This window comes from Polypterus senegalus, chromosome 6 (assembly GCF_016835505.1).
Source record: "Polypterus senegalus isolate Bchr_013 chromosome 6, ASM1683550v1, whole genome shotgun sequence".
Classification (NCBI taxonomy): domain Eukaryota; kingdom Metazoa; phylum Chordata; class Cladistia; order Polypteriformes; family Polypteridae; genus Polypterus; species Polypterus senegalus.
In genome coordinates this window covers 24,182,612-24,208,983 of record NC_053159.1, presented here as the reverse complement: position 1 = coordinate 24,208,983, position 26,372 = coordinate 24,182,612, and the positions used below count along the sequence as shown (strand labels likewise).

The 26,372-nt window shown below is 38.8% G+C and overlaps 1 protein-coding gene across 2 annotated transcripts; it reads left to right on the top strand.

Moving 5' to 3' along the window:
* Positions 1–1,251: 1,251 nt before the first annotated feature.
* cplane2 (ciliogenesis and planar polarity effector 2) lies at positions 1,252–26,096 on the top strand. 2 transcript variants are annotated; one of them, XM_039755599.1, is made up of 6 exons: positions 1,252–1,289; positions 6,346–6,508; positions 7,417–7,569; positions 15,043–15,167; positions 21,680–21,816; positions 25,313–26,096. In XM_039755599.1, the coding sequence occupies exons 2-6, from the start codon at positions 6,397–6,399 to the stop codon at positions 25,527–25,529; spliced, it is 744 nt and encodes a 247-aa protein (XP_039611533.1). In that variant the 5' UTR covers positions 1,252–1,289; positions 6,346–6,396; the 3' UTR covers positions 25,530–26,096. The 2 variants fall into 2 exon arrangements, with proteins under 2 accessions (XP_039611533.1, XP_039611535.1); XM_039755601.1 differs by lacking the exon at positions 1,252–1,289 and adding an exon at positions 1,305–1,629.
* Positions 26,097–26,372: the final 276 nt, after the last annotated feature.

The window sequence follows — 26,372 nt, the reverse complement described above, 5'->3', positions numbered from 1 at the left end:
TTTAATTTTTTTGAGCAGTATACATTGTGGCACTCTCTGGGGCTAAAATATCCTCAGGGTTCATATTCTAGAACCGTTTTCCTGTACCTTTAGCATCCTACTGGTGCTTTTTTGTTTGTTCACATTTAAAAGTGTGAAGGTGGCCTGCTTTTGGTAGAATGATGAAAGCTGCCCTGTTCTCTTGGCATTCCACTTTTCATATTATGAGATGCTGGTGGTTCCTCGTTTGGTGGGACAACGCTGTATCAGCTCATGCTCCCAGCCTCCTCCTATTGCATGGGCTGGTCAGGAGTGTCCGTTGCCTAACAGAATTGTGGATTGCTGCACGTGCAGTTTCTGTCAAATCCAGGCGCCAGTATCTCCTCTCGATTTAAACGATGATTGTCGAATGAGCATTTGATCTCGGCCCGCCCCAACTCCTAAACTGTAAGAATATCTCACAAAGACACCATAGGCTGGCGTTCTGAATTTCTTTCACAATCAATGGTTAGTTTGCGCAGCGCCTTACACGCACGCAGTACTCTATAAAGCCTTCAAGGCCATTCAGTTTGTTGCAAAATCACGCTCATTTAACCGTCTTTCATTGTAAACCAGGCTCGTTTGCACATCCTTCATTTCGGTTTCATTTCACAGCCCAGTGACTTGCAGGCGAGGCCACGGAGTTGGCTTGAGACTCCAAACCACTACGTAAGTAGTCCGTGCACCGTATTTGAATAGCGCCGGTCCGCAGATGAGTCCGTCCTTGCGCTTAGTGACGCGGGATTGGGCTGAAATTTCCTGTCATGTCTGTTGACTTTTATTTTGGCTAGAACTGAACGAGCTTACCTCGCCTCCAGGTTGACACCGTGGGGGGTGCATTAGACACCAGAAAGGGCAGACTGCAATAACTGTCAAAAATATGTTAGTGATGACAATGTGTCAAAGGGTAAAATACATCGGCGAACGATCGAGCAAACTAAAAACTTTGTCCACTGTACCAATTAGAAGAGGCGGAGCTAAGGATGTAATCGAGGGGCACAACAAATTACCCCACAGCGGTGTCTGCCGACTTCATGAGTTAACATGCCGGATGAATCAAACAAATAATAAACTGTACAGTTTTTTTTTTCACGTTCGTTTCCGTTTACAGTTTATCCCGCGAATTAATTCCGTACGGTAGGCCGCTTGAGCGGTTGCCAGGGCGACACAGACGCCGAGCAAAGTTGTCGGGCGCGCCGTGATGACGTTACGAAAGACGTCTTTGGCGTCGGCACCACGAAGCGCCTGTCGATTTCAACAGTTCAGTTTGGGTATGTAAAGCGGCGAGAAGTTTGTGTCTTTTGTAAATCGTGTCGTTAAGTATATTTGAAATATTGTCACGTTACAGTCACTTGAAGATGAGCCTGATTTAGGCAATAAACTGTCCACGCTATGTTCATTCAAATCTTTAGGGGGATTCATAATCTCCTTCCATCGTAAACTGATGCCATTTTTACGACGCAGTTGTGTTCATTAGTTTGGTTTAAAAAAAAACGAGGGCACGTTCTGGTCTATGGGCTGTTTTTGCGGTGCACGGTTTCGGTCGGCTTCCTCCAGCAGTCCTGTTACGTGCTGTTAGGTGGATTGCCTTCTGCACGTTGGGTGAAATCGGTAAGTTCGTCTCCACTCGAGTTTATTGCACAGTTTTTATTCTTCAATAGTAACACATGAAAGTATATACACACCACATAGTGCAACCTTCAGATCAATTCCGGGTATATAATCAAATAAATAGCTGCTACATGGCTACCCCAGTTAACACTCTTGGTTTTAAACTTTCTTCATAACTACATGCAGCACGTGTAGCTGATTTTAACAGATCATCAGATACCTCAGAATCATAGCAGTGTGTGTTAAGTCTTAAGGGTTTCATGAGCGAGCTCTCCGCAGAATTCCGTCCTTATCTGAAATGCTTTACAGTGAAAGATGTCCGGTGCGCCTCGGCTCTGTCACTTGGTCTTTCACACTTTTTTGGTATTGTGTTGTTAGGAAACACGTTGAAATCTTCAACAGCCCACCCTGCTCTTTGCCTCACTACATGATGAGCTCCCTGAAGAAATACAAAATCTGTATTTCACAAAATTGTTTGCAGTTTTTATTCATAATGCAGTGTAATGCATTAAAACTGATACATTGCATATTGCAATTATTGTTTTTCTCATTTCTGTTTGTAATTATTTTAGCAAAAAGGTAGAACTACAGTTGTTCGGTTTCTTTTCTTAGAAAAATACACCGACAATGTACTTAATTCACATAAATGTTATTTTAAGTAACTGTATCATCTGTCTAACACCCCAACAGGTCGTTTGCAGTCGTTTTGATGCAGTGGTCCTCAAGTTCACTCTTTTGGGGGCCCTGAGGTGTCATTTTTTTCATCCCGTCCCGTTTCGCAATTGGTTTACCTTTAATTGATGTCACTGTTCAATTAGCTGTGCTTTTTATTTCTTCTCTTATTTTGCATTCAGAGATGTGCATTATTATTTTCTTTTTATTTGGCTTATTCTGTAGAGTCTGCTGTCTTAACTGTATCTGAAGTGTAGCAGACTCCAATGTGCAGCTCTTCTGATGTAAACCACTTTATGTGCTTATTAGTAAATAATGGCTTACATTACCAGAAGAATAAAAGGGAAAGAAAAACAAGAATTCTTGAGCTTGTAAATTCTGGCTTCATTCAGTACAAAATATATGTGCTATAACCAGTTTGCAATTTCTAGATTGATATAAACAAACACAAATTGGGAAGAAACAGCAGCTTGCTTAATGAGGATGATTCTTCTCCCATTGCCTGTTGTGGCCTAACACATCACACAGATATACTCTACTGAGACAGAGTGAATTTTCTTCCTTAACTTTGACTTGGCCTTTCATCTCAGGTTCTTCTCTTTGTCCTTTGGCTTTTACACTAACATTTTTTGGAGTGCAGATACTGCAAGCACTTAATATTGCTTAGGTAGTATTTTTGTTTTGACTTATAAACTGTTATTATGGCAAAACCATACATTTTTCTTTATTCTAGTGTAGTTTTTTTATTGCAGTTGGCTTCTCATACTGTAACTGAACATATTGAATTCTGTATCTTCGGTAGACATTTTCCTCTAAAATCCGTATTGTATGTAATCACAACTTCTAGTCGTTGTGTATATCCGATTTGTTGACCGCTGGTGCTGATCTCATTTCTTAGCCATGTCATTTAGCAACTGCGTGCCATCTTTCTAACACAGTCTCGCTCGCCCATTTTTGTGACTGCCAATAATAGCATGCTGCCTGGTGGAGCTGGCGCTGTACAAAGGGTTAATGGTTACGATGAGTTCAGTCACAATCTCTGGCCTTTTTTGTTTTTTCCATTCTGTCATAGAGCATAAAACATGAGACTTCACACGTACGAAATTCTCTTCTGTTTGTGACGCTCAAGACACTCGTCATCACTGCATTATATGAATTGTACCTATGGGAGAGTGTTCATTGGTTGTCAGCTCTTGTGCACACAAAGCCCACACCTACGACTAAAAGACAAAATTGATTATTGTCTGAGGGAGTCATATTAAGTCTTGAGGACTCGGACAGCATTTCTGTAATATATGAAACCATTTTACAGTTCCTCCCTTTCAAAGATACCAGAGTACAGTAGAAAAAGGATCTCTCACTCAGCATCTCGGAAAAGGAGTGGAAGACAGCAGTGCACTCAAGCTCCATATGCATAAAGCATGCAATTATTCAACTTAAAATTATGTATCAAGCTAATCTCTCGTGTTTAAAATTGTCCAAAATGTTTCCCGGGCAAGGTCCAACCTGCGAACGTTGCAATCAAGTTCTAGCCTCACTGGGCTACATGTTTTGGGCCTGCACCAAATTAACATCATTCTGGACGAAAATCTTTAAGTGCCTTTCAGACAGCCATGGGGTCACAATCCCTCCTAATCCATTAACAGCATGTTTGGTGGTCTCCCAGATGGGCTTAAAGTGGAGAAGGACAAACAAACTATGATTGCCTTTACTTCACTATTAGTACATAGACTTACCTTGCTCAACTGAAAGAATCCTAACTCAGCTCTTTTAAGTTAGTGGGTAACTGATGTTATACATATTATTTAAAATTGAAAAAAATCTAATTCCCACTTAGAGGATCTGCGCAGAACCTTTTCAAAACCTGGCAGGATCTGATAAATAACATTTTAAAATAAGCATTTAAATTTGAAGAAGTGGATTCTTTCCTCTATCTATCTATCTATCTATCTATCTATCTATCTATCTATCTATCTATCTATCTATCTATCTATCTATCTATTATATAGTGCCTTTCATATCTATCTATCTATCTATCTATCTATCTATCTATTATATAGTGCCTTTCATATCTATCTATCTATCTATCTATTATATAGTGCCTTTCATATCTATCTATCTATCTATCTATCTATTATATAGTGCCTTTCAAATCTATCTATCTATCTATCTATTATATAGTGCCTTTCAAATCTATCTATCTATCTATCTATCTATCTATCTATCTATCTATCTATCTATCTATCTATCTATCTATCTATCTATCCAGAGATTGTGACTGAACTCATCGTAACCATCTATCTATACATATTTTTTACTATTATTAAAGTGCTACTGTGCTGACCTAGCTCTCTTTCTTATGAGTGGGGGTTGATTTGGTTCAAACCAGTTTTGTTAAACTTGACTTGCATGTATGAAATGTTTTTTGATTTTACTAGGGGGCTCCGCCCCCTGCTCGCTTCGCTTGCCCACCCCCGGGTTTGGTTTACCGGATATACAACTTAAAGAGATTGTTATTTTCATGGAAATTGTTACATACTGTATGCATTACTTTCACTTTTACTTTAAAACTTTTGTAAAAACAATACTTGTCCTTTATTTCCAGTCCCGGGTGTGGTTAAATCTATCTCGTAGGACGTATAACGCCGCTCATGTTGTGAAGGTGGGCCAGCTGAACGCACGCTAAGGAGATGTCATCGGATCAGTTGCTGTCTTTCTGCTGCTGGCGAGCTGCGTATTCTGTTCGTCGCACTGCACTTGGATCATTTATAAGCCTGTATAGCAGCTGTCCTTTTGCCACTTCGTGTCTCTGTCACTTGCTTTGTGAAGGGGAGCTGAATGCACGCTAAGGAGTTGCAGTCGGATCATCTGCTGGCTTGTTGCTGCTGGCGAGCTGCGTTTTCTGCTTGTCACGTTGTGCATTGATCATTTCAAAGCCTGAAAAGCAGCTGTCCTTTTGCCACTTCACGTCTCTGCCGCTCACATTGTGAATGGTTAGGAAGCTGAACACACGCTAAGGAGAGGCGGTCGGATCATCTGCTGGCGAACTGCATGTTTTGCTTGTCGCTTGTTGTTGTTTTAAGAGCTGGGAGCACATGATGTCTGTCTGCCAAAAGCATTCCAAAACCTGCTTGGTTAGATATCCGTGAACTTGTTTTAAATGTTGTCTCACTGTCTTGTCTTGCGTGACATCAAATTGTCTTCCGAGAAGATTTTATTTTATAATAGAGAGATTATAATAAAATCTATATAAAAAAAAAAGAAAAAAATGGTAGAAACCCAAGTAAACTCATCAACTCCCAAACTCATTCAAAAAAACTGGGAGGAACTTTGGGTAGTCCCAGGCAGTGATAATAGGTGCTCCCATCCCTTGGGGAAACCCTCGACAAGTCTCCTAACACAGGCATAGAAAACAAAGCACATAATTAACTAAAGTAACATTAACACAATTACATGACACAAAAATAAAAGGACATAAAACAGAGAATTGAGTCCATGCCAGAGGAGCAAACCTGGCTGAAATATAACATTTCTGAGATGCTGGAAACCCTTGTTTGCCTGAACATGGCCTCTAAACTAAGTTACTGTTGACATCTGTCCCTTTCATAGCCTAAAAATGGCTGACTGTGCATCTGTTCAGTTTTTAATGGCTGCAAATCTCAACAGTTACCCAGTGACTAATATGGTTTTATATGTTTGCCCCTGCAGCAGGCTAATGGTTTGTTTGTTCATTTCTGCCACTTGCTTATGAAATGTATCCACTTTATAAAATGTTTAAGCATATGGGATATAAACTAGGACAGAGCTGGCATGTTTTAGTACTGTTCTACTTATTCTCTGTTTTTGCTAGTTTTTATTAGAACTATCCCACTGTTTGCGTTTCTTTTAATTTCCCTAAAGACCAATGTACAGTCTTACAAAGAATGGCTCTACTAGCCATTTTACTTTGTGTGTAAATGGTATTGACTCGATCAAAGTGAACCAGCCCACCACATGAGGATTTTATAAATGCTCTTTGTGTCTTTTATCAATATTTTCTTACAGAGGAAACAGAGAACTGTTTATCTGAACAGGGCTATTGGTGTCAGAAGTGGGATGTCACGCCGTCTGGTGCCTGGTTGCTTGGTGCTGTCTGACTGGTACCGCTCTGCTGAAAGCAAAGAGTTTTTCAGCAGTCTCTTGTACAAAAACCGGAGGAAGCACTTTGGTAAGGGTAGCCCTCTTCATTGTTTTAGTTTCCTTTACTTTATACTGTTTTATCTGTTTATGTATGATGTGCAGAGTTTATGCTGTATTATTGGAGGACAAAAGAAATCTGGTAAATGTGTTATTAGAGGTTTCTCATCAGGATATTTTTTCACGTCTCACAAGATGTGGAGTGAATTCTCTGCTAGACGTTTTTGTAACCACACACATATATGACATTGTAAATTTAAAAGCAACTTAATTCTATCCATGTGTAATGATAAAAACACAACAGGGTCTGAGCGCATACATATTTGTTCTGGTGTCTGTATTCAGAAAATATTTAGACTCCCTCACATTCTGCACACTTTTATTGCGTTGTTAATTTAATCTTAAACTGTTCAGTTTCATCAATTTACACTCAGTAACCTATAATGACAAAAGGAAAACGTTTTCAGAAAGGTTTGCAAATTTATTCAATTTAAAAACTGTAAACTCTGCTCTATAAGCATTCAGACCCTTAATTCAGTATTTTGTCCAAGCCCCTTGGTGGCTATTCCAGATTTGAGTCTTTTTAGGTAAGTCTTTACAAGCTTTGCACACCTGGATTGTGTGGTACATGAGATCGGGAGCAAGGCCCGTTAGGTGGCAAGTTTGTGGGGAACGGCATAGTCAGTGTTTTATGATTTGAAAATGTACAACTTTAAAAGACCAAAAATGTATGCAAATGCAACAAGGCAGGAGTGCTACATGTCACAAGTTGTAACTCTAAAAATGACAGGATTGTGGCAGTGGTTATGCACCTTGCTAGAAACCTTAAATTGTCTGGCAGTGATATTCATACAGTTGTGAGTTTCCCGCTTTCCCAATTTTCTCTCTGCCATTGATTTTATTCTTATTTAATTTAATTTTTTTTTTTTTTGGTGGTAGGATTGCTTGAAGGTCCAGCCCTTCCTCTGAAACTGTCTGTTGATACCGTTAGCTACAAAATCTTTGTCTGTGGAAAGAGTGGAGTAGGCAAAACTGCATTTGTTGCCAAGCTGGCAGGACTGGAAGTACCAAGCATGCACCATGAAACCACAGGTATGGTTCCTATGAGATGGTGACCAGTGTCATTGTCATCAGCTTAACTGGCAACATGGCCTGGAGGCTGCAGAGGTGAACTGAATTTCCAAAGGCTGCTGATCCTTAACCTGCCTGCAAGGAATCTGTAGAAATATTACAGTATAGATGAAAAAAAAGGTTTTCATTGTCTAACAACACTTGATTAGGAGATCCCTTTGCAATAGGCAATACAAAATACTGCCAATAAGAAATGTGGCCTTGTGTGACATTACCACGTGAATGGAAAGAAACACAAAGGCAAACAAAAATGTCTTTCATCAAAAGCAGGGGGTTTATAAATGTGATTGAAAAACTAGAACTAAGGTGTAAAATGACAAACTTTGGCAGAACCATTATTCACTGCTTGTATAATGTTGTGAAGTTGAAAGCTGTCGGTGCACAACACCACTGTATGTGAAAATGGGCTGGGACTGCAGGTTAAGTGTGCTGCATTTAATTAAGTGAGTCTTCTTCATGGATGGATACAACAAATCACAATGTTGTCTCATAGATGCCCCTCTGCATCAAATAGAACTTTTTGGGGACTGCTAAAGCACAAACTTAACATTGTATTAGACCAGCTGTGAAGATGTATTCAGATGCTACTCACAGCTCACACAATCCATGGATCTGAGACGGAGTGCTTCAGACATTCATATACTTAACACTGATACTGATTCAAAAATAGAGGTAGATTATAGTATGCAGGAATTATACCACAGTGCATCTTACATTGCTCTCAACAAAAATCCCAGTGCTTTCTTTCCTGGTTGCATTGTAACATCAATTTCTGTCCCTGCTACATCTGTACCCAGCGAGTGAGTGCTTTCAACTGCAGAGGATATTGTGACAGCACAGGGGTCTCAGCTTCAGGCAGAGTGTTGACCTTGTAATTTATTTGTAAAGTTTAAGTATGTCATTGTAACTTCTTCATAGATCCAGCCAAGACCCCCAGTTAATAGGTCATTCAAGAAGGAAATTGCCAGTTGGCAATGTTTGATGTTAACCATGAAAATAAAAATTGGGAGTGGTCTCCCTTTGACTTTCTTGTGTACTCAGATATGGGGATAGATATTTGAGGAGTAAACCGCAAGACAATTATATTTTTACATTATGTACATTAAAGAACTATCAACGACAAATAATATTAATAATACATTGAACAATTATTATAAAAGTAAAGCTGAATAAATCAGACTCTGCAGCTGCATGAATAAAGTACCACTTCCAGTTAGCGATAATAGCTGAAAAGTTGATAGAAATCTGTTTTCTACATAATACTTGAATGCAAAATTTGGTTGACCTAACTGAAAGGGTACTCAAGTTATCGTGTTTACATACACTGACATAATTCCAAAAAATTGTATTTTCGGAATCTGGGAGGTCTGAAATGTCGACATTCATCAAAATGTCAAAATCAAAGTTGGACGATTGCAATACAAGAAAGTAAATTGGACTCAGGTAGGTCTAAAACATCCATATTCATCAAAATCTCTTAACATTTGGATGGTTTTGCACTGCAGTAACTTTATATTGTAGGTTTATTATGGCATTGTCACCTGTATAGAGTACGTGGAATTCTTACTTGCATGTGCCGATCAACATGTAACATGTCTTATGTTAGGGCAGCACAACAAGTTTGTTATTATTTAAAGTTAGTTTAATAAAAAGCAAAAGCTTACAAAAATTCCATTAAAACTTGAGTATTTGCGCACTGATTTGAATTTATTTTACAGTGCTCTGAATGTCTTATAATAAGTAGTTTTGATCACCAAAGTGTGTTTTGCAGCAAATTTCCTGGGTTTGCCAGCAACGTTGTTTGGCCAAATATTCCCAGAAAATTTGCCATGTAGTGGGCTTAGATGAACTTTTTCCTCCCAGTTCCCCATGACGTTTTGTGAGGCCAGTGTGAGATTGCAGAGCTGTAGCTGCCATGTTGAAAGGGAATGTCCCTACCTGATCTGTGCTACATGTCCGATTTGTGTCATAAACACGTGAACTATTTGCTGCATATGCACACATTTGTGATACCACTACTCGATTGGAACTCCAGTCAAATTTGCATCCTGCATATGTTAAAAAAAATAATAAAAAGTTCACACTGTTTAAAGGGTATATTATGAGAATATAATGCAAATCCTTTGTTGTTCTGCATAGATCAATTGTATGTTTTGTCTTCACAGCTACATTAAGAATGTTATGATCCTTGCTATTAGAACATTAGAACACTCTAGACGAGAATCGGCCATTAAGCCCAACAAAGCTTGCCAGTCCTATCCACTTATTTCTTCCAAAAAAGCATCAAGTCGAGTTTTGAAAGTCCCTAACGTCTTACTGTCTACCACACTACTTGGCAGCTTTTTCCAAGTGTCTATTGTTCTTTGTGTAAAGAAAAACTTCCTAATGTTTTTGCGAAATTTACCCTTAACAAGTTTCCAGCTGTGTCCCTCTGTTCTTGATGAACTCATTTTAAAATAACAGTCTTAATCCACTGTACTAATTCCCTTCATAATTTTAAATACTTCAATCATGTCACCTCTTAATCTTCTTTTTCTTAAACTGTATAGGCTTAGCTCTTTTAATCTTTCCTCATAATTCAACTCCTGTAGCCCTGGAATCAGCCTAGTCGCTCTTCTCTGGACCTTTTCTAGCGTTGCTAGGACTTGTACTCCACACATTGTGCTATATAACGTGACATTCTGTTAGCCTTCTTAATGGCTTCTGAACACTGTTGGGAAGTAGATAGCTTAGAGTCCACTATGACTCCTAAATCCTTCTCATAAGGTGTACTCTCAATTTTCCAACTGCCCATTGTGTATTCAAACCTAACATTTTTACTTCCTATGTGTAATACTTTACATTTACTGACATTAAATTTCATCTGCCACAAATCTGCCCAAGCCTGTATGCTATCCAAGTCCTTCTGTAATGATATAACGGATTCCAAATTATCTGCTAATCCACCTATCTTGGTATCATCTGCAAACTTAACCAGCTTGTTAGTTATATTCCTATCTAAATCATTTATATATATTAATAATAGCAGCGGCCCTAGCACTGACCCCTGTGGAACACCACTCTTAACATCGGCCAGTTCTGATGAGGTTCCTCGCACCATCACCCTCTGCTTCCTGTGTCTGAGCCAATTCTATACCCATCTAAAAACATCACCCTGAACTCCCACTTTTTAATTTGATGCCCATCCTCTCATGTGGCACCTTATCAAATGCATTCTGAAAGTCCAGATAAATAATATCATATGCTCCACTTTGATCGTATCCTTTTGTTGCCTCCTCATAGAAATTCAGCATGTTGGTAAAACACTACCTTCCTCTTCTGAACCCATGCTGACTGTCCAGAATAACTCCTTTAATTGCCGTGTGTTGGTCAATCTTATCCTTAATAATTCCTTCCATTAATTTTCCTATGATGCATGTTACACTTACTGGCCTATAGTTGCTTGGATCTGCCCTGTCACCCTTTTTATATAATGGGATGATATTTGCCATTTTCTAGTCCTTTGGAATCTCTCTAGTGTGCAGTTACTTCCTAAAAATATGTGTGAAGGGTTTATATACTCACTAGCCTCCTTAAGAACACGAGGATAAATATTATCTGGTTCTGGTGATTTGTTTGATTTCAGTTTATTTAATCTGAACAGCACTTCTTCCTTCTACAATTTCCAAATCTCTCAGTACCTCCTTAGTCCCAGTTTACCTCTGGGAGGTTATCCACTTGCTCATTGTAAACACCTCAGAAAAATGTAAGTTTAGGGCATCCGCTATTTCACTGTCTGTATCTTTTAATTCCCTTTACTATTCCTGATGAACTTGACCTCCTCCTTAACTGTTCTTTTACTACTAAAATACTGAAAGAATCTCTTGGGGTCTTCTTTCGCCTTATCTGCTATATTTCTCTCCAACTGTCTTTTAGCTTCCCTGATATCCTTCTTAATGGTTGCCCTCATGTTATCATACGCTCTATGATTCACTTTGCAGTCATTAGTCTTATATTGCTTATAAAGTATTTTTTTTCCTTTGGAACTTCTTTTTTTAAATCTTTATTAATCCACCGTGGAGTTTTTTTTTAGTTTCCTATTGATTCCAAATTTAGGTATGTATCTGTCCTGCATTACATGTAAAACATTTTAAACCTGTTCCACTGCTCCTCGACTGTCTCCACATTTAAAAGCTTATCCCAGTCTATCCTACTTAGACTTTGTCACATCTGCTCAAAATTAGCCCTACCAAAGTTCACTTAACAATTTTAGTCTTTGCATCTGCACTCTTACAAAATACTGAGAATTGTATTACATTATGGTCACTTGACCCTAGTGGTTCAATCACCTCTACACCCTCAATTCTATCCTGATTATTACAAAATACTAAATCCAGACAGGCTTCACCCGTGTTAAATACATGCTATATTAAAAAACAGTCACTGATTACTTACAAAAACTCCTGCTCTTGTGCTCCTCCATCTGCAAGGTTATCCCAGTTAATATTTGGATAATTAAACTCCTCCATGACTATAATATCTCCCTGTAAACTTGCCTTTTTGATATTACGTAAAGAAGACGTGTGTCTGAATTGGATGGTCTATAACACACTCCTAAAATAAGACCTCTTTCCCTAATATTTTCCAGGCAAAGCCACATGTCCTCACTAAGATGGGGCTCATCATCCAACTGAAGAGGACTTACATTTAAATCCTGTTTGGCATAAACAGCAACCCCACCTCCTTTTCTGTTCTGTCTATCCTTCCTAAAAATGTGTATCCCTCTTGTTACACTCATCCCCATCTTTGTTATTTAGCCAGGTTTCCGTTATTGCCATGATATCATAATTATGCTCTGCTACATACAACTCCAACTCACTTACCTTATTTTTGATACTTCTAGCATTATGGCAAGCTATGTAGCACTGAGCGGATAGTGACAGGGACAGCCCCCTTTGCCCCTGAGTATATAACGCTGATCCCTTACATCACAGGCTCTGTGGGTGTTAGTTAGTTCCTTTGGAGAGACAGAGAGTATTGTGGACTACGAATATAAGGGAGGTGCAGTGGTTAACACTGCTGCTTCACTGCTCAGATCACATCTTTGACCACAATAATTCGTCCAGCATAGTTGGCTCCTGCTTCCATAGCCCTCAGAGACACTTAAAAGACCATCAAGCTGTTATATCCCACTCAAAACCAGTCCAGTTCCTCCTTCCCCATTATCTTAAATGCATTTTGGTTAACAAATTTAGCAGGGTTGGCTTATCACTAATAATAATAACAGTGACCATACAGCATATTTATTTTAAGAAAATCTCACATTGCTGGAGTGTTTTATTGGGAAGCCTGAATTGTAATATAAATTTTATCATGGACTATGTGTGTTGTCTCTTGCCTTCTTTGCAGTGCCAATGAACTTAAACTCTTCTGCAAAGATAACTGGAAAAGGATACTTTTTCTGGTGCCAAGTTGTAGGTTCAACTTGTGTCATCAGAGATGAATAATGCTGCAAATCTGTGACAGACACCAATGTTGAGTCTTCACCAGTCTTACTTGAGGTGTTGTTGCCTTGGTTTGTCATGAAGAGCACAATGATTTCTTTTACCTTGGTGATACTCGGGTCCTGATTATTTTCTTATTTTGTTTTCCTGTAGCTTTGAGTATAATGTAGTAGTTAAAAAAACTGAACTGTAAGCCACTAGGTTGGAGGTTCTCTCTCCAACTCTGAATTACTGAGTGACCCTGAGCAAGTCGCTGAAGTCTTTTGTGCTCCTACTGTAAAAGATTTACATGTAAACAGATCTTCTATATCTATTTATGTGTAAAGTGTCTGGCGATAATGTAGAGCAGTGTTTTTCAAGCAGCGTGCTGCAGCACAGTGGTGCACTATGAGAGCTACCCCAGGTGTGCCGTAGAAATCATAGTGTAGAGCACTTGGCTCTGAACCTGCACAGGAGATGGAGACCTGTGTGAGAAGGACTGGACTACCTGGAGAAGCTGGCATAAAAGCAGCTCCGCAATCGCAGTGTTGCAGACACAGCTCTTACAGCTCTTTGGACATGTCTTCTGCCTGCTAGAGTCCATCTGCCTGGGTGTGTGATCGCCACCAAGTCTCACAACGCCAGTGGATAGCGGGCATACTGTAAAAGTTGCCTCTGAAGTAGAGAGTGGCAGGCAGAGGGACAAAGAAGCTGGGAGATGTCACCAAAGTGCTCACTAAGTGCTGTGTCTGCGAGCACTAATCTTGGAGCTGCTTTTTTACCGGCTTCTCCAGTAGTCCTGCTCCTTTGGGCAGTTAAGCACAATTTATAATATTACATATATAAATAATGTGTTTGTGGTTAGCAAAATGGTGGTGTGCCTTGGGATGTTTTTGATTACATAAAGTGTGCCACCACAGAAAGAAGTTTGGGAAACACGTGCAGAATATAGCAAAGGTGCTATATACAATAAAGGTTATTTACTTGTCTATGGCACTCAATTCCATTGTTACTACTCAAGTAACAATAGCCCAGTAAATATGGTATTGTCAATATGTTTGTTGCAGTTATCATTGTATTTAACTGTACAGCCCTGGGCTAGTAGGAAGAGGAGTCTGGCATGATGCCACATTCTTGAGTGGTCCAAATGTTGAATATTGCAAACTATATTTAGACATTCAGATGATATAAATGCAGAAAACAATGGAGACTTTACATCATCTAAGAAAGCTTAAAACTATTAACAAACTTGTCATGTCTTATTGTAGCCCTTGTATATTTTTCATTATTGCCCTAGACCGTTGCACTTTGTTTAGTTACATTGTTTGCTTTTATGTAATCTAATAAAGTGCTTTAGCTTTTAATTTAATTACTCCCCTTCAAGCCCAATTATTCCCATTCAGGGCCATAGAGCACATCATTGCAGTATTGATCTGAAGGCAGGAACTGACAACTCTGGGTAGGGTGTGCCAGTCAATTACTGGGGACAATGTAATTGTACCTCTCTCTCTTTCTCTCTCTATATATATCTATATCTATATATAATAAAAATATAATAAAAATCTATGTGTGTGTGTGCTTGTATGCATGTTCCAACATCACTTCCAAACGGATGGAGCAATTTTCATGAAACTTGGTACACGTTTCTCACTAGTTGACTAAAAATACTGTAGGGTGAAGTCAGCCCTAACTCACCCCTTTCTGGGTGGGTATTCTGTTTTACTATTAACAGTTACACTAATTAAGAGACTAATTTATTAGAACTAAAGTCTATTGATATATTAGTGTGATGGAATAAAGAAATCAAATGGATAGATGAGCACTGCATAGAATATTTTAGTGTTTTTAACTATGTTTATAATTGTTTACAGAAATGTGGTAAAATGAGGTGCACTATGTTAAGAATAAATCAAATCATTGCTTGTGCTATTATTGGTGAGGCTGAATTTCTCTGTGGATCTCCTGTTTATAGGCATCCAAACCACTGTGGTGTTTTGGCCTGTTAAACTGAGAGAGAACGGCCGGATCCTCATGTTTCGTCTCCAGTTCTGGGACTGTGGGGAGAATGCTATTCGAAGGTTTGACCATCTGCTACCAGTACGTACTGTTGACTTTAATTTTAAAAGTGTCAGGTAAAAAAAAAAAAATGAGCACTCTTAGAGGGGATATGGAGAAAGTATAAAATCTGTGGGAAAGTAATTGAGCTGCATTCAACCATAGACCAGAACCATTCAGCAGCTGTTATATCTGGAATATAAATTAGAATATAGTTTCTATGAAGTTATACTTGTGTAATGATGATTGTTTTTGTTTCAGTCTGTGGGCAATCCTTTAATAATATGAAACTTGTGATTTGCCATCTGAATTTTAGTATGAAGTCCAATCGAAAGCTTTGACAAAGTGAATTCATGTTTAAAGTATTGTAGAGTTAAAGACGGGAATTCTTAATGACTTTAAGCAACTCAGTGTTTGGGTCTATAAAGAAAATATTTATATAAATTGTAGTATGAATTGTTTGTACTTTCCTAGTACAGTAACTTCCCACAGTCTATATGATGATTTACTACTTGCTAGCTGTTTTTCTTTTCTATGTCTGTATAACCTTAGGAATGAATTTATCCAGCCAGAGTGGCTAAAGTAGAACGGGCAGCTCACTTGTCGCTCTCCAATAGATTTACTGAAGAACGGTACTTTAAAATCTGTCATGAAATTGGCTTTGATTATTTTATTTTGATTTTTTTTTGCATCAAAGGATGTCATTTATAATACACTATTATATTTTCTTATAGCACTTTTGCAACATCTTCCTGGTTATTCATCCATTCATTTCAATGTACAACATCTTCTTCTTTTGGCTTCTTCCATTAGGGGTTGCCACAGCGGATCATCCAAAATTGTTGTCCGCATGTTGATTTGGGAAAATTTTTAAGTGTACAACAATATGGACATTTCATGGACCATATAAGAATTTCTGTTTTAGACTGATAATTAATGTTAACATCTATTATTATCTGTTCAATTAAAATTGAATCCATCATTATAATTTTGAGCCAAGGCAAAGATCTTTTTTGATTTGCAAGCCATTCCCATTTAGCAACCACCATTCTCTTCACGTTAGGAAATGTTTGTTTATATTTAGCAACCACAAGTCTTTTCTCATATTAATTTTCACTTGTGATCATTTTTTGATTTTGTGCATATTTAGCCACAGATTTTTCTATTTGATTTCATCTGATATGTGTGTGTGTGTGTGTATACAGTATATGTGTGTAAATACATATATATATTTTCTACGGTCTGAGTCACAATCTGATTATTTTGGTTGCTACCTACCAGGTAACACTTGTGGTTGGTCTGCCAGTCAGCAAACATCCACCACGCCCTCTGAGCTGGGAGCAGCAGATCACAGATATGTTATAAAGTATTAGCTTTATATGTTAAACAGTATCAGCAAACCAGCCGCCTGACGTCTGAGGCTCGATCCCTGTAAGAGTGAAACTTGTGTCATGTAGTCTTTGTATTATTTGGCAGATACTGTATCACACACACACACACAACAACAACTTCAGAACATTTATTAAAATGTTCTCCATAATAGGACATGCAGTGCCTTTACCAAAAAATGTGTTTAATGAACAACTAACTACAGCAATACTGCAGTCCAGTGTGTGGTTCCAGTTTATGCACGTCCTAAGAAAGTCTCTGCCATTCTTCTCAAACCCTCCAGATGTAAATGATACAGACTGCTGCCACTCAAACATCACGGCCTGCCAAGCCTACTTCCAGACAATCTTCTCATCTTGCCCTGACTGAAGCAATGGCAGACCACTCTGTTTCAGTCTTAGCTGTAAAGAGATCTCTGCGCTCCGTTACAGTATGTTCTCGCAAACTCAATAATGGGAACTGAGTGGTTTTTTAACACCAAATGATGCAACACAGCTATTCCTTACTGTTTTGTTTAGCCTTAACAAAATATTTATTTTAGCTTTCATAAAATGAATGTCTACAAGGGTGAGTCAAAAATTATCCACACTCCAGTTATATTAAAACTTCTTTTGGCAGCACTGTCTTATCAGAACTTTCAATACAAGGTCCCCATCTCCCCAGTCACTGCTGTACTGGTATGAACGTGTTACATCAGGTTATTTGTAACTGTGGTACGAGAAACAATGGCTGCCCCACTTGTGATTTGAATGAAAGAACAGCAAAGTGCAGTGATTCGTTTTTTGTGGTGTGAGGGTGTGCCGATATTTATCGAAGACTTTGTGCACAGAAAATGTTTTGTCTCGTAGAAGTGGGTATGAATGGATAGAGAAGGTCGCACAAGTGTCAGCCATGAAGAAGGAGCTGGACACATCCACGGCTGATGACAACATTGAGCGTGCACATGAAATGATTCTGTTGAATAGACGAGTGACAGTAGATGATGTGACAAATAATTTGCAAATCAGCCATGGCTTTGCCTATGCAATAATCCAAAATGACATGGGTTTCAAAAAGTTTGTGCGAGATGGGTACTGAAACAACTTGCAGAAAAGCACAAACAGAAGCGTTTGGATATTTGCGAACTAAATTTGGACCGATGCTTTAAGGAAGGTGAATGTTTCTTAAAAAGAATCATTACTGGTGATGAGACATGGATTCATCACTACGAGCCTGAGAGTAAATGCCATAGTATGGAATGGAAACATCCTCAATCATCGACCAAGAAAAAGTTGAAAAGTAAACCATCAGCTGGAAAACTGATCCTTAACAGTTTTCTGGGATTCTCAAGGGCCAATATTGAAACATTATCAGTAGAAAGATTCAACCATCAACAGTGCTTGTTAGAGTGAGATGCTCACTGAAGAACTAAAACCTAAGCTTCAGACAAAACGTAGAGGACTGTTATCCAAGGGAAAGAGTGTTCTTGCATAACAATGCACATCTGCACACTGCTTCCAACACTATTTACACTCTGCAAAAACTTTGTTTTGAGGTGTTAACAGCATCCTCCCTATAGTCCTGATCTTACCCCATCGGACTATCACCTGTTAGGTCCCCTAAAAAAAACCCTATTAGGACGAAGATTCACATCTGATGAAAAGGTCAAGACAGCAGTGCATTTGTGGCTCACAGCTCACCCTAAAACATTTTTATTGAAGAAATACTAGAGCTTGTTTACAGATGGACAAAGTGTATTGGAAAAACAGGGAGGTTATGTTGAAAAATGATGTATTTGTCTTTTCTGAAAGTTGAATGAAATAAATTCTACAGCCAGAGTGCGGGTAATTTTTGACTCGTCTTCATAGTTTTGTGGCCTGTTTTGTGCAGATCTTATGTGGGTGCTCTTGGGCCTCTAGAGGCCCCCTTCAGCATTGTAATATTTATACATTTCATAACATACATACATTAAAATGTAGATATACAGTAGCTGTATTTCCCAGCATTGCCTTGGTATTATTTGAAATGACCACTGTAAATTTTAATGTGGGAAAACTTAATTGTGTTTAGTCTAAATACAATTGAGTGATCCTAATTCATTATGAGATTTGACTCAGCTATGGTGTTACAACTATGACTACTTAACTGTTTCAGATATGACAGGGAAACAGTGTGAGACAGGTTGTGAATGTACCCGAGGGTGATTATGCTTTCAACCTCAAAATTCAATAAGTACCTCTGCCAAGAATATGGAAGCACCCTGGGCAGCCTGAGGCCGTGACAACAAAAGAGAGTTACATGGCTGATTTAAAAAAAAAAAAAAAAGTAGTAGATGGGAATCAAACCAGCAGTTCATGGTTTAGAGCAAACACACTTAACATTACACTACCATAGTGCTATAGTGCTGTTTCTCTGTTGATAGAATACAATGTAGACCCCCACCATCCCCCCTAAAACCATGCATGCCAAATTTCCATCATTGGCTTGAAAAAGAAAGCTGTGCATAACCAAGAAATAAGCGAACAGAGACTGCGCTCTAAAGATACAGAAAAGCACGCGCTCACACAAACAAAAGGTTGACATATTAAGAAAACGCCAGTAGAGCCAAGTGAGTTTTAGTTTTCATGAACTACAGGTGCCGGTCATAAAATTAGAATATCATGACAAAGTTGATTTATTTCAGTAATTACATTCAAAAAGTGAAACTTGTATATTAGATTCATTCATTACACACAGACTGATGTATTTCAAATGTTTATTTCTTTTAATTTTGATGATTATAACTGACAACTAAGAAAGTCCCAAATTCAGTATCTCGGAAAATTAGAATATTGTGAAAAGGTTCAATATTGAAGACACCTGGTGCCACACTCTAATCAGCTAATTAACTCAAAACACCTGCAAAAGCCTTTAAATGGTCTCTCAGTCTAGTTCTGTAGGCTACACAATCATGGGGAAGACTGCTGACTTGACAGTTGTCCAAAAGACGACCATTGACACCTCGCACAAGGAGTGCAAGACACAAAAGGTCATTGCTAAAGAGGCTGGCTGTTCACAGAGCTCTGTGTCCAAACACATTAATAGAGAGGCGAAGGGAAGGACAAGATGTGGTAGAAAAAAGTGTACAAGCAATAGGGATAACCGCACCCTGGAGAGGATTGTGAAACAAAACCCATTCAAAACTGTGGGGGAGATTCACAAAGAGTGGACTGCAGCTGGAGTCAGTGCTTCAAGAACCACCAGGCACAGACGTATGTAAGACATGAGTTTCAGCTGCCGCATTCCTTGTGTCAAGCCACTCTTGAACAAGAGACAGCGTCAGAAGCTTCTCGCCTGGGCTAAAGACAAAACTGCTGCTGAGTGGTCCAAAGATCTGTTCTCTGATGAAAGTAAAATTTTGCATTTCCTTTGGAAATCAAGGTCCCAGAGTCTGGAGGAAGAAAGGAGAGGCACAGAATCCATGTTGCTTGAGGTCCAGTGTAAAGTTTCCACAGTCAGTGATGGTTTGGGGTGCCATGTCATCTGCTGGTGTTGGTCCATTGTGTTTTCTGAGGTCCAAGGTCAACACAGCCGTCTACCAGGAAGTTTTAGAGCACTTCATGCTTCCTGCTGCTGATGAACTTTATGGAGATGCAGATTTCATTTTCCAACAGGACCTGGCACCTGCACAAAGTTCCAAAGCTACCAGTACCTGGTTTAAGGACCATGGTATCCCTGCTCTTGATTGGCCAGCAAACTCGCCTGAGCTTAACCCATAGAAAATTTATGGGGTATTGTGAAGAGGAAGGTGCAATACGCCAGACCCAACAATTCAGAAGAGCTGAAGGCCACTATCAGAGCAACATGGGCTCTCATAACACCTGAGCAGTGCCACAGACTGATCGACTCCATGCCACACCGCATTGCTGCAGTAATCCAGGCCAAAGGAGCTCCAACTAAATATTGAGTGCTGTACATGCTCATACTTTTCATGTTCATACCTTTCAGTTGGCCAACATTTCTAAAAATCCTTTTTTTGCATTGGTCTTAATTGATATTCTAATTTTCTGAGATACTGAATTTGAGACTTTCATTAGTTGTCAGTTATAATCATCAAAATTAAAAGAAATAAACATTTGAAATACATCAGTCTGTGTGTAATGAATGAATCTAATATACAAGTTTCACTTTTTGAATGGAATTACTGAAGTAAATCAACTTTGTCATGATATTCTAATTTTATGAACGGCACCTGTATTACATACCTGCTGTAACTAATTCACAGACTTTTTCTGATCTGCTTGTTCACCCTCTTCTGTAGCTCACTTGACATTTTTGGCCCAGGGAGACAGGTGGTGGTTCCAGGAGGCCTGGTCGTTTTATAGGGTAACCTTTGCAGCCCATTCAGTGTAAGCATGGATACCATCATGAAGCAGAATGGGGAAGGTCCAAAGATTTTTCTCACCGCTTTTCCTAGTTAAAAATGAGATAAGTCTTGCACCATGCATGATTAGTTTAAAGGGCAGGCATGTTTTACTTTGCAGGACTGAGCTTCAAACAGCAGAAGTATTTACAGATGCATGAAGAACGTGAGATAGTGTTGTATCACATTTCACATTTAATAATATACAATTGTATTGGCTGCCAGTCCAGAGTTTGTTACTGTCTTGTGGCCTGTACTAGCTCGGATAGGCTCCAGCAGACCCCTGCAACTCGATTCAGGACTATGTGGGTTAGACAATGACTCACTGACTGTCAGCTGTGTTGTTGTTAATGCCTATTTTGTGTTGTATTGTTTTAAAACTAACCTTTTTCATTGTTTCATATTTTCTTTCCAAAAATAATATTTATGTATGTATATTTTTGTTCAGTATTCAGTGAATGTGCTGTACTGTAAAGTCTGTGTCTTCTCATTTCTAGTAAATATATATATATATATGGAGGTGAGGTGAGCAGTAGAAATGTTCCTTGCCTCCGGTGGCATTATTTAAGATGTCAGCATTGGTTTCAGAATTATCTCTTCTAATGACAGCTGATATGGAGAAAAGAGAATTGGCCATTTCTATTGTCTACAGGCATCTGCAGATTTTAAGACAAATACATTGTGTTGCTTGACTTGCTCCCATCTTCTACTGACACATCTGCTGACAGCTTCTGTTCTTTGTACCAGCATCTCTTTCACTTTTTTCTTTCTTTTCTTTATTTAGGCTTGCCGAGACCAAGCAGATGCCATGCTGCTTCTTTTCTCTTTCACTGATCGTTCGTCATTTGATGACCTGTTTAATCAGCTAGCAAGACTATCTGGTCCTGAAAATGGCATACTCAAGTTGGTGGTGGGCACCAAGTATCCTTAATAATCTGGAGTGTTTTTGGAGTGTTGAGTATTGTAGAAGTTTCTTTTGTACAAAGAGGTGACGATGGCCATACTTCGCTCTCCCAAACTACTGACTTTCCATTTTTATGCTGCTAATATTCCCATGTAGTTGGTTTTGAGGTTTGCATTATATGTCTAGCATCACTTTGTGAAGACACAATGATATACCATATGTTAGAAGAGGCTATGCATTACATACTTTCACTTTGAATTTTAATATATATGTTTTATAGAATGAGCACAAGTGGATTTACCATATACAGTTGTGGCCAAAAGTTTTGAGAATGACCTAAATTTTGGTTTTCACAAAGTTTGCTGCTTCAGTGTGTTTGAATCTTTTTGTCAGATGTTTCTATGGTATATTGAAGTATAATTACAAGCATTTTATAAGTTCCAAAGGCTTTTATTGACAATTACATTAAGTTTATGCAAAGAGTCAATATTTGCAGTTTTGGGCCCTCTTTTTCAAGACCTCTGCAATTTGCCCTGGCAGGCTGTCAGTCAACTTCTGGACCAAATCCTGACTGATGGCAGCCCATAACATCAAATTTAACACCCCACCTTTACACAAACAAGTGTATTAAAACATTTGTATAATTACTCATCCCATACGCTTCATGCGGAACTTCTTATTAAATAATAATAGTAGCAGTAGCAATAATAGTATTGTCACATGTACAGAATACAATGACTTTGTTACTTCTATATTCAACCAACATATGTAATACATCGTCACTCTAAACTTCATTTTATGAAACAAAAAAGCACAAGCCAGCTTACATGATGTGCCATTATGCTCCTAATTCATGACACTTGGTGGACAAATCTCAGAGAAAAAATGTTTGATGTAATTGGGTAAAAATATAAGAACAAAGCTCATAAAAATGATTTTGACATATTATGACAGGCTTATTATAGTGTTCATCAACTAACAGGTAGTGGTAAGAAGTTTTATTTTGCTAGAAGTCTTTTCCCAAGATGACAGCTAGAAGAAGCTACACTACATTTATATTTAATATCTAAGCTTATCTTACTTACTCAGGGTCACACAGTGAATCACAGCCCAAGACTTAACTGGCACTCTGGAGCTTTGAAGTCCATTGTTGCAGCCAATAGACCTCACTGCCTTTCACTCGTAATTTTGAAAACAACTTGCATCTTGGGCTCAGTGTCTTTTTGACTCTGTTTAATGAGGCCAATCCTTCAGTCCTGCATCAAGTGAAGGTGTTTTGTGCAAAATATGTGTTAGTCAAATTTACATTTAGGCTACAATACTATGTTTTCATTTAAAAAACACATATCAGTCTCAGTTTTCACCTTTCGTCCACACTGCCCGGGCTGTTTTAGAAACTTTTGAAAATGCTCTCCAGGGGGGTATACTTTTGAAAGTGGCAGTACAGCATTGTAAACATAGACTTTTAAAAACACAGACTCTAATTACGCTCTGATTTGTTTGTGGTGATTACATAGCACTTCTCTGATTGGATCCTGCTCATTCCCTGACTGGACACCTCTCACCATTCCACCATAGCAGATACAAAAGAGATGCTTTCCATGGCCATTGTTGTGTTGTTTGCCTGTATGCATCTAAAATGAGGTTTGTATAGTTTGAATTCTGCATACATCTAGAAAAAACCAAATAGTTTACCAGTTGCTAAAGTTTTGTGATAAATCACATGACTGGCAGTGTCATCATCCCCCTTAAGGATATTTGTGCCAATGCTTCCATGCCCAGTGTAGGCCAACATCTGCATCGTATGCGTTTTCAGTCATTTCAGTGTGGGCAGAGATATTTTCTTAAATGATATGAAAATAATAGTGTGGATTGAGATTGTTTTCAATTAAAATGAAAACATGAGCATGTGGATGTAGCCTTAGTTGGTGTGCTACTTGAAAAGCATACAGTGCACACAGAATATAACATAATGGACATGTGACATATTATAATTGTATCACTTTTTTTTTAATTTAGAGCTGTGGAAAATATCGCAAAAGAATGGATTAATCATAGAAACCTTCCCATAGTCACCCAGACGTGACTTTACTAGTTGTGTATTATATGCTGTTCCTTCACAAGACCCTTGGTAGATTTGCAATGTGCACACCAGGATGGCCAAAGAGCTCATCAGCCTGTTTGCCTCATTAATCATATAGTAGACAGCGATGAATCCTTGCAACTGCCAAGTTTCTTTCATACCACTTTAAAGTGCTTCTACTGTACAGTAATTATATTTCAGTTCCTCCCGAATGCTAAACTTTAAAGTGTTTTTGGACGTACCTTTCATTATGTTTTGAATGTGCTTTTTGTTACATAATGAAGAAGCCTGTGAAGTAATGAGCTGAAAGTCTGAATGCTACTGTTTGAGGCATGCTATATCATTTAATTGATTGGTCATTATTTGATATGCTATGGGAAGTCTGCTATACCATTGCAATTTACTTTACACCACAAACAAGTCAAAAGACAGTGTACAACATAATTAAACACATAAACAACCAGGACAGAAATGCTGAAGAGCAGGTGTTGTGGAGTCGGGCAAACATGAACTGCATAGAAATAGATTGACAGTACAGGTGAACCATGGAAAAATTTAAAAAGACATCAGAATAATACAACAAAAGAGTGCAGTATTTACAGTATGTGTGATTTTAATGTGACCACTGATGGGCGGTCACAAGCCGATTTCGCAGAGTTAGTGACGCCCTAAACTAAGTGTAATTTGTCCTGTTGCAGCTGCGCCCTTTCTATGATATTTTTTTTTCTTTCTAGGTTAGGTTAGGTAGACTTTATTATCCTGAAAGGACATTGTGTTTGTCTATTGCTGCTACAACACAATGGTCTTCTGGGCGGCTACTCAGAACAAGCGTACCTTTAGCAGGTGGTCATTTTTATGTTACTATTTATTGTTTTATGGCTCCTTTATTCCAAGTCAGAGCCTGAAATGCAGGTCTGTCATGACAAGCACTCTCTTAACGAAGAGCATTTCACAATTACAAGGATATTATGGTGCATTTCAGCAGAGTATCCCTGTTCAGTTTCATCCCGTTTCCTGAATAACCCGCTGCACCTGGCTGCTGTTCTATTATGGGAGGCTCCAGATATAGTAGTAAGTGTTGAATCCAGAGGTCTTGGGTTCAAAGATGTCCACATTTTGGCGCACCGTTTTTTCCAAGACAGGACACCATCTGCCATGCAAGCACCTCCTCTAACCTGCTCTCTCCACTTGTTGAACATCTAATATTCAGTACCCCTCATGAGCTTTATGAATTGTGAATATCGACTATGATAGATTATTGTGCTTTATTATTCTTCAGTTTTTATTGGGGGAATTTGAGTCTATGAGAGTTTCTTTAGAGTGAAATCTGGTAGATATGGATTACCAGGCCTAAGACTAGGAAACACCAACCTTTAATGCTGTCTCCGTTGTGCCCATCTTTACAAAAATATCTTTAACTGAAACTACAGATTTGACCAATTCATGCATACGGATGTAACCGAGAAAGAGCTGAGGGAGTTCCAACAGGCTTGGGCAGTGCCAGTGTTTCGATTCCAAAGCTCTGTCTCTGGAGTAAGCCAACCTGCACTTGAAGATGTAGCACCACTTCTTAATGGTCTGGCAGAACACCTCTGGAACCAGGACCAGCTGGCAGTCAGCTTGCAAACTGAAACAGGAGTCTGCTGACAAGATGTTTGTAGCCACATATGTTTGGAAATGGGAGATTTGGTGTAGCCATGCCGTACAGGAGCACTTCTTCCAAGGAATTGAGTGCTGAAGCTGCCTCCTTGATAATGCAGGCCGTAGAAAGGAATGGCTTAATGCTCAAAAGAACATACGTTACAACGGACAGAAAGCTGTCTGCATCTACGCTGCTTATGTTTGTACTGATGCATGATGAAATGTTCACTGCCAGGAGGAAACACTAGCCAAGTTTCCAACCAGTTTTTTGCGACGTTTTGTTATCAACAAACAGAATATACGTAAACAAATTGTGCGAAATTTGCCGTCTCCAGCCTGTTTCCATCCAACTGGCTTTTTATTGATAAAATGGTGTGCGTGATGACGTCATCCCCTCCGAAACGAACTGTTGCATAAGTTTTGTTGTATCGCGGAAAAAAATCTGCCCTTGAGCCGTTTCCATATATAATTTTGTTTATGTCGCAAAATATCTATCTTTTGTTTTCAACGTTACACCCCCTCCACTAAACAAAGAAATGGAGAGATTATTCAGTTTTTTGAAATTTGCCAGCTTACTGTTATTTCAGTTTCACAAATAATTGGAATTGTACATAATATCCGAAGACGACAGCAGAATGAAGTAGTTGCTTGTCCGAAAGCCCTAGAGCTCGAAGAAAGTACCCCAGTGTGATGAAACTCACGGGTATGGGAGAGACGACGGAATAAGACCTTCTGGGAGGAGGTGGTGGGGAGACACTTCACAGAAAATCTCTGGCTGCAACATTTTAGAATGACACGGCCGACGCTTGAGATGTTGTGTGGATTCATCAGTCCTGATGTTGCGCCCAT

Bases quoted from the DNA above. Each gene is read 5' to 3' on its own strand.
- cplane2 (XM_039755599.1), top strand. From the start codon at position 6,397: ATGTCACGCCGTCTGGTGCCTGGTTGCTTGGTGCTGTCTGACTGGTAC. The intron at 6,509-7,416 runs GTAAGGGTAGCC...TTTTGGTGGTAG, and splicing joins AAACCGGAGGAAGCACTTTG to GATTGCTTGAAGGTCCAGCC. The intron at 15,168-21,679 runs GTACGTACTGTT...TTCTTTATTTAG, and splicing joins GGTTTGACCATCTGCTACCA to GCTTGCCGAGACCAAGCAGA.